Source organism: Dendrobates tinctorius, unplaced genomic scaffold (assembly GCF_039654945.1).
Source record: "Dendrobates tinctorius isolate UK_male_01 unplaced genomic scaffold, ASM3965494v1 ptg000152l, whole genome shotgun sequence".
Classification (NCBI taxonomy): Eukaryota; Metazoa; Chordata; class Amphibia; order Anura; family Dendrobatidae; genus Dendrobates; species Dendrobates tinctorius.
This window is the reverse complement of record NW_027361819.1, coordinates 4757441-4765751: the sequence shown is the minus strand read 5'-3', so window position 1 is coordinate 4765751 and position 8311 is coordinate 4757441. Positions and strand designations below refer to the sequence as shown.

The 8311-nt window shown below is 46.4% G+C and overlaps 1 protein-coding gene across 1 annotated transcript in view; it reads right to left on the bottom strand.

Annotated features, from left to right (window-relative positions):
- Positions 1 to 599: 599 nt before the first annotated feature.
- STX1B (syntaxin 1B) overlaps positions 600 to 8311 on the bottom strand; it is a 98295-nt gene continuing 90583 nt past the window's right edge. The window contains exons 6-10 of the mRNA XM_073547458.1: positions 7506 to 7614; positions 7349 to 7422; positions 6995 to 7132; positions 6801 to 6911; positions 600 to 4362 (exon numbers count right to left, since the gene is read on the bottom strand). Coding sequence (XP_073403559.1) covers positions 4282 to 4362; positions 6801 to 6911; positions 6995 to 7132; positions 7349 to 7422; positions 7506 to 7614 — 513 coding nt within the window. The 3' untranslated portion in view covers positions 600 to 4281. The remainder of the gene's footprint in view (positions 4363 to 6800; positions 6912 to 6994; positions 7133 to 7348; positions 7423 to 7505; positions 7615 to 8311) is intronic.

Genomic DNA, 8311 nt, shown 5'->3' with positions numbered 1-8311 from the left:
TTTGAGCCGAGAAAAAAATCCCAGATGGGCTGGGACTCCTAGAATAACACTGGCCTGAGTGCGGTCTGATTTTTATAGGATTCCTCTGTTTTCCTCGCAGATGACTATGAGCCCTAACACACAGGGTTTGATTCCAGCTCCCTGGAGACGCATAGATCTGCATAAGACCTGTATACACAGAACGGGAACAGCTCATTCCTCAATCACATATTACTAATTGCTTTGCTTTTTATTTTAAATGCACGGAAGCAATAAAAAAAATGGCCCATGCTCCCATAAGTAACACCATAAAGGATGGTTACTGTGACTACTAAATCTGATTCCTAATACGACCACAATACCGAATCCTCCGGATACAAAACCATGGTATCTGCCCCATAAGGCAAAAGTGTCTAAATGCCTGTAAAGACCAATCACAGCTCAGATTTCATTCATAAACTGCTCTGGAAAAATGTAAGCTGCGTTGTGATTGGTTGCTAGGGGCAGTGAGGCCTTTATGACGTTCATGAAATTGTTGTAAACCCAAACTCGTCTTTGCTGTGGTCTCAGGTGTGGACCCCTCCCTCCCAGACAAAAGACATCAGGTAAGTACACACACAAAGAGACATGACTGTTTACTTCACAAAAACACATTAGGGGGGTGAGGGGGATTTTCTGATCTTATTTTTTTTTTTTTCTTTTTTTTTTTTCAGCAGCACAATAAAGAAAAAAAACACAAAAAAAAACAAAAAAAACAACAAACGAAAACAAATAAAGACGACTCGCTGTTTTTCAAACCGAGAATTCAGATTTTTTTTTCTTCTCTTTTTCACGGTTTCTGCTGTAATTTTTTTTTTCACATTTTTGTAACATGCAAGCAGTTTTTGATTTTTTTTTTCAGAATTTTTTTTTCCATTTTTCGACCTTTAAACAACTTTTTTTTTTATGCAATTCACATTTTTTTTTTTTCAACCGAGACGATTTTTTTTTTTTTTTTTCTTAAACATCGAAAAAAAAAAAATGTTTCATACGGCAGGAAGGAAGGAAGGGAGAAAGGAAGGGAGGGAGCGGAAGAATTCACACCCTTTTGTCAGGGAGCGGAAGAATTCACACCCTTTTGTCAGGAAGCGGAAGAATTCACACCCTTTTGTCTTCTAAGTTTAGGATGTACCGGCCAGGGCGGGAAGGTGTCACGTGCCGCCCGCCGTCATGGTATATCTCCACCACCACAAGACGGGTTTGGACGTCTCTGCTCTCGTAGAAGGTCAGCCATCTTTCCAAGGACTTTTCGGAGGTGAATTTTGGGGTCAATTCCTCTCTCGGGGTGATCTTACAAGTCACAACTTTTTACCCCAATTTTCAAAAAAAATTTGCTTTGGTATCTTGTCTCTGGATGACCATCTTGCACCGAGATTGAGGGTTTCCGCCATTTTCTGCATAAAGTCAACGTGATGCGGGAGATGCGTCGGGATCTTCTCGGACATATCTCGGAGACACAAGACACACTGACCCCCCTTTCCTCCCGCCACCAGGTTCTCCCGCTCCCTTATCCACCGGGATCCCTCCCTCAATTACAATTTCAATGATCCCTCGCGATCGGAGACGCTTGTGAAAAAATGAAACAAACATGCAAATTTCAAGGCCGCTAACGGAGAAAAAACATTTACAGCAAATCCAAAGACGAAAAAAAACAAAAAAAAAAAGAGCCAATTAAGACACCCAGAGATCCGAGGGGGCACGACACACACAATGGGACCAGAGACGCTCATACGATATGGCTGCTGAGGGCGGCCATTTTGAAACTGGCTTCTTACCGGGACACTCTTTATTTTTTAACATGCTTCGGACGCATCGTCGTAAATACACAGTCATCGCTCTCCAATGAATCTATCACTAAAGGAGGAAGGGACGCGGCGGCCGGTGCCGATCACCTGATAGAAGACACTGGGAACCGGAGGGGGAAAAAAAAAAATAAAATAAAATTATATATATATATATAAGGCTTCGTGAGGAGAGGAGCAAGTTCGGTTGTGATCTGCATATTAAAAAAATAAAACAAAATCCATGTATCACGCACGAGAGGACGCTAACTACCCCCCTGCTAGATCTAGAAGTCCTCATTTAAAAAAAAAAAAAAAATTCAGCCGCCACGGTAGACGTCAGACATCCCTGATTACGGACTGAATATCGTTCAATTTTATATATATATATATTTTTTTTTTTAAATTTAAATCTCTATATATTTATTTATATGAAATAATTCAATATTAAAGCTGAAGGCAGGACGGACCACGTGTCAAAGAAAAAACAAAAAAAACAACAAAAAAAACAATGAAATCTGCATAGATACAGGAAAGGAACCTCCTCGCCGGCTTAGGGGCAGCCATTTTAATCTGTCACCTAAGCTACTCGTGATATCGGACGGACGCTGACAGGCAGCAGGCGGTTGATGGCTGGCTACCTTCTAGCGGAAACAGGAAAAAAAAATATATTGTCTAATAGTCTACATTTGAGACGTCATGCTCTGAACACGAATGGAGTTCAAAATGGCCGCCCCGGTTGAGTTCTTGGCCGGAGCGTTGATTCTTGCATGCACACGAGAGGCTGCCTGTCTTTTTTTTTTTCTCCTCTCCTCCACCCCCCACCTGGTGAAAAAGGTTTTATTTTTGCTTACTTTTTTTTTTTTTTTTTTCGGGATCAAAGAGACTAGTAATTTCCACAGAGACGGGCTCGATTCATGCAAAGGCGACGGAGAGACGGAACGGAGGAAGAGCGTGGAGGGGCCGTGTGTGCTGCTGGGTAGATTTCACTCTCTCTCGCCTCGTGTCACACCGGACACCGCCACTGGATGTGTTAACCCTGGCGGTGATTGATACGCACCTACGCTGCTATGTTTGTGTGCGGTAAAAAAAGAAAGAATTATAAAAACAAGAGAAAAGTACACGACACTCGAGTCCGGGCCGACGAGCCTCCATCCTGTTTTTCGACGGCTGTGAGGTCAGAGTACTTTATTGCTGTGTGACGAGACGAGTACCGCATACGCACTCTCACTGCCTGTTCTGTCGCACCCCAGGGTCAGCGGGAACATCGCTGAACACAGCGGGAAATGGGAAGAACTTTGGTTTTCGGAATCTTCCAGCGGAACCCAGGAGACGACATCGGAGATTGGACACCATCATTTCTTGCATATTTCGAGAGCGCCGCGAGATGGACGTCTGGGTTTCAAATGCCGCCCGTACTCCTGGCCGTGAACTATTCTAAAATTTCCCAGAAAGTGAGGAGTGCAACTGAATATAAGGACCCCCCCACCCAATATCCGAATACTGATTTATACAGGGGAAAACTGGGAAATCCTAGAAGGGGCTTATTATACAGAGGACAGAGAGGAGATGAAGCCGTCGTGACAGATGGCGCCGGCGGCTACTGGGAAGGGTAATGACTTGTGGCTGCGCAGGTACTAAGGCAATGGCGGAGGATCGGAGAATCACGAGGGCAAGGATAGAGGATGAAGTGAAGGGCGAGCAGCGGATGAGAAGATGCGGCAATGCTTCCCCTGCCTATTGCTACAGCTGCAGAATACACAAGCTCACTCAGCCACGCGGCGTTCAGCATGCTGTCCACGTAGCATCCAGCGCCGACTCGAGGACGACGATTTTCCGAGACGCATAATTCGCAGCTCACGTGCCCCCCCACCCAACCCCAGCACTCACATCACTGGAAGAGATCTGATCGCACACGACACAGACGAACACACTCAGCCACCAGTCAAGAGAAAAGGACAATTTAAAGCGCCGGGTCGGACCCTCTGTCCACCCCACACGTTCAGGGGTCCCCGCGGAACACGTCCAGCAACGTCAAATACGAGTACAGGTTTTTTTGACAAACGGGATAACAAAGAATAAAAGTGACAAAAAAAAAACAGGAAACAGACACCGAGGAAGAAAAAAAAGATTTGGGAATTTTTGGCCCTTTTTTCGCCCCCAGCTCCTGTGAGTGACAGGTGGAGATTTGGCTTTAGGTTGACATCAGTTAACACTGCTAAAGGGTTGGGGGGTAGAGTGACTCCATAATATGCGCCCCCACGCCGCGTAACACGGAATTAGCTGATGGTAACCTAACTCCTGATTGAAACCCACAGAGGCGAAAATGGGCGTCCGCACTCACAGCTTCCTGATCTGTGCGTAAATGCCAATACTTTTCATTTACGTAATATTGTATCTCTTTTTTTTTGTTTTGTTTCTTTTTTTGTGTTTCGCTATTTTTCGTTATCGTTCCGTTTGCTTTGTGCATTTGTTTTTATTTTCAGAATCCCAATGTCCCCCCGATCGAGGAGGCGAGCACGACACCCAGCACCACACAACAGATTATAATCATGATCTTCTTCTACATACCCAACGGCATCAGATGCAGAGAAAAGAAAGGGCGGGGAGACAGGAATATGGGCGGACAGGAAGTAGAGGAGAAATGGTGGAGAACAAGGAATGTGGGCGGACAGGAAGTGGAGGAGAAATGGAGGAGAACAAGGAATATGGGCGGACAGGAAGTGGAGGAGAAAGGGTGGAGAACAAGGAATGTGGGCGGACAGGAAGTGGAGGAGAAAGGGTGGAGAACAAGGAATGTGGGCGGCCAAGAAGTGGAGGAGAAAGGGAGAACAAGGAATGTGGGCGGACAGAAAGTGGAGGAGAAATGGTGAACAAGGAATGTGGGCGGACAGGAAGTGGAGGAGAAAGGGTGGAGAACAAGGAATGTAGGTGGACAGGAAGTGGAGGAGAAAGGGGGAGAGCAGCGAATTTGGGCAGACGGGAAGTGGAGGAGAAAGGGTGGAGAACAAGGAATGTAGGAGGACAGGAAGTGGAGAAGAGAGAGTGGAGAATAAGGAATGTGTGCGGACAGGAAATGGAGAAGAGAGAGTGGAGAACAAGGAATGTGGGTGGACAGGAAGTGAAGGAGAGAGGGTGGAAACCAAGGAATATGGGCACACCATAAGTGGAGGAGAAAGGGTGGAGAACAACGAATGTGGGAGTACAGGAAGTGGAGGAGAGAGGGTGAAGAACAAGGAATGTGGGAGTACAGGAAGTGGAGGAGAGAGGGTGATGAACAAGGAATGTGGGAGTACAGGAAGTGGAGGAGAGAGGGTGGAGAACAAGGAATGTGGGAGTACAGGAAGTGGAGGAGAGGGTGGAGAACAAGGAATGTGAGCAGACAGGAAGTGGAGGAGAAAGGGTGGCGAACAAGGAATGTGGGCAGACAGGAATTTGAGGAGAGTGGGCGAAGAACAAGGAATGTGTACAGACGGCACACCGTAAGTGGAGAAAGGGTGGAGAACAAGGAATGGTGGACAGGAAGTGTAGGAGAGAGAGTGGAGAACAAGGAATGTGGGCACACAGGAAATGTAAGATAAAGGGTGGGGAACAAGGAATGTGGGCAGACAGGAAGTGGAGAACAAGGAATGTGGGTGGACAGGAAGTGGAAAACAGAGGGTGGAGAACAAAGAATGTGGGAGCACAAGACGTGGAGGAGAGAGAGTGGAGAACAAGGAATGAGGGGGAGAATTAAGTGGAGGAGACAGGGGCAAAAGAAAAGGTAGAAAATATGGAATATGGTAAGCCAGAAAGTGGAGGAGAGCAGGATGGAGAAAAAGGTGGAGAACGAGGAATGTGGAAAGGCAGAATATCATGGAGGGAGGGCAGAAAACAACAAATGTGAACAGAGAAAAGTGGGCGGACAAGAAGTTTAGGTGAGAGGGTGAAGAACAAAGAATGTGGGTGGACAGGAAGTGGGGAAAGAGATCCAAAAGCAAAGGCAGAAAACGAGGAATATGGGTGGACAAGAAATGGAGGAGAGCAAGGTGGAGAAAAATGTGGAAAACGAGAGAGCACATGAAGTGGAAGACAGAGGGTAGTAAGAAAAGGCAAAAAGGGAGGAATATTGGAAGACAGGAGGTGAAAGAGAGCATGGTGGAAGAAAAGACAGAGAAAAAAGAATATAGGTGGACAGGAAGTGGAAGAGAGCAGACAGAACAAAAGACAAAGGGCAGAGAACAAGGTGGGTGGACAGGAAGTGGAGAAGAGCAGGGTGGAAGAAACAAGGAAATGGCGGAGAACAAATAAAATTGGTGGATAAGAAGAGGCGCAAGGAAAGTTGGAAATGAGGAGAGCACAGGAACATAGATGGGGTAAGAAATATATTGATAAAGGAAGAGAACAAAGGGTAAGGAAGCAAAAGAGTGCAAAGAGCAAGTCCAAGGAGGTGAGACAGCCAAGTTACATGTAGGGTTAGAATTAGGGTAAAGGCAGGGACGATGGTAAAAGAATATCCGAAGGTAAAAGAGACAGCAAAGAGGGATGTGAGACAGGGTAAAGAGGAGATATGAGGTAGAGAAGAGAGATGTAAGACAGCGAGAAGAGACATAAGACAGAGAGAAGAAACAAGATACAGAAAGGATATGAAATAGCGTAGAGAGTGAGAAAAGACATGAGATATCAAGGATGAAACAGCGAGAAGAGACAGCCAAACAGTGCAAAGACACAGGAGACAGAGATGAAATGAGACATCAAGGGTATGAGGCAGAGCAAGAAAAGACAGGAGATAGAGATGATATGAGACGGAGAGAGACAGCGGAGATGTTGGAGGGAGAGAAGAGAGAGAAGAAATTGTCAGCAGTGTTATAAAGGACAGAGACAGACATTGCAGAGCTGTAATAATACGACCTCCGTCCACCCTGCAGCTACAGTCGCTCTGTACACTACACGCGTCAGTCCGTCCAGCTGCTGTGTACACGGGGTCGGCGCTCCTCTACAGGCGGTCCGGTCACTACTCACCCTTCGTGCTTTGCTCTGGTACTTCACAGCTTTCTTGGTGTCAGACACTGCTCGCTCCACATAGTCCACCGAGTGCTCCACGTTATACTCAATGCGATCTATCATCTCCCCCTGGGAAGAGACACCCCAGTCATTATCCCCCACCGGTACGATCGCCTCGGCCTGGAGCACGACTATGGGCCCGGCCCGCTCACCTGACTCTCCACCAGCATAGCCATGTCTACGAACATGTCGTGGAGCTCCCGGATGCTGGTCTCCAGCTTGATGATTTCGTTGTGTCGCGTCTCGATCTCGTTCAGAGCTTGTTTGGTCATCTGAGAGTCCATCTTGATCTGCGGGAGAAGAACGAGGCTGCTTGTCAGGACTTTGCGTTATCTTATGCTCCTATTTTGGACGAGGCTACGTCTAGGTGATTTCTGAGGGTTGCACCTGCCCCATTCATTCCTGAGGTTACGGATTGTCAGGCTGCGTGCGCATCCATACATTTCTATGGCGGGTGATGATTATATGGCATGGACCCCCTCCCCGATACAAGCCCCAGTACATACGTCATCTGTGAATATGGCCAGCTTCCCGCTCTCCAACATGTCTTCCAGCTCCTCGTTGGTCGTGGTTCTCCCAGCTGCCGGGAAGAATTACAAGATGGTCAGGAAATGTCCAGCACATTGAGTCCCCCCCCATCGCCGCCCCTTCGGGTATACACACTGATCTCCAGCTGTCTCTGGATACGGTCCTTGCAGCGGTCTCGGTATTTAGACTGCGTTGCGTTGTATTCTGTCATCACCTCCACAAATTTACGGGACAGAGTGGAATGCTGAGAAACGGGAAAGAGCGAGAGGTGAAGGATTGAAAGGGAGATGCGAAACGCGTGGGTGTCCGATGACTGCAGCACATGGGCCGAGGTCAGCACAATTACAAGGACCCGGTCCCATCCCGATCCTATACGTGCGCTCCATGGACCTTATAAGAAGAAGGAGTTTTTTGGGAATATATGACTTTTTTTTATCATTTTTTTTTTACTTTTTTGATTTCTTTTTTCTAAAAACGGAATTTGACTTTATCTAGCCACTTAGATGTCGCCATAAACACTGACTGCAACACCTAAGTGGATTAATCGGCCACTATCAGTGTTGTCTCCTTTCCACCATGATGTAATATACAGTGGCTTGCGAAATTATTCGCCCACCCCTTGGCATTTTTCATGTTTTGCTACCTCACAACCTGGAATTTCACTGTTTTTGCATCAGTTCAGGAATAGAATGTGCCGACAACTGTGAACATTTGGTTTTATTATCATTGTGAAGCAAACAACAAATAGGACAAAGTATCAGAAAACGTCATTGTGCATAACTCTTCAACCCCTAAAGTCAGTACTCTGTGGAGCCTCCTTTTACAGCAATTACAGCTGCAGTCACTATGGATAAGCCTCTATGAGTTTTCTACATCTTTCCACTGGGATTTTTGCTCATTCCTTTAGGTAAAACTGCTCCAGCTCCTTCAGGTTAGATGTT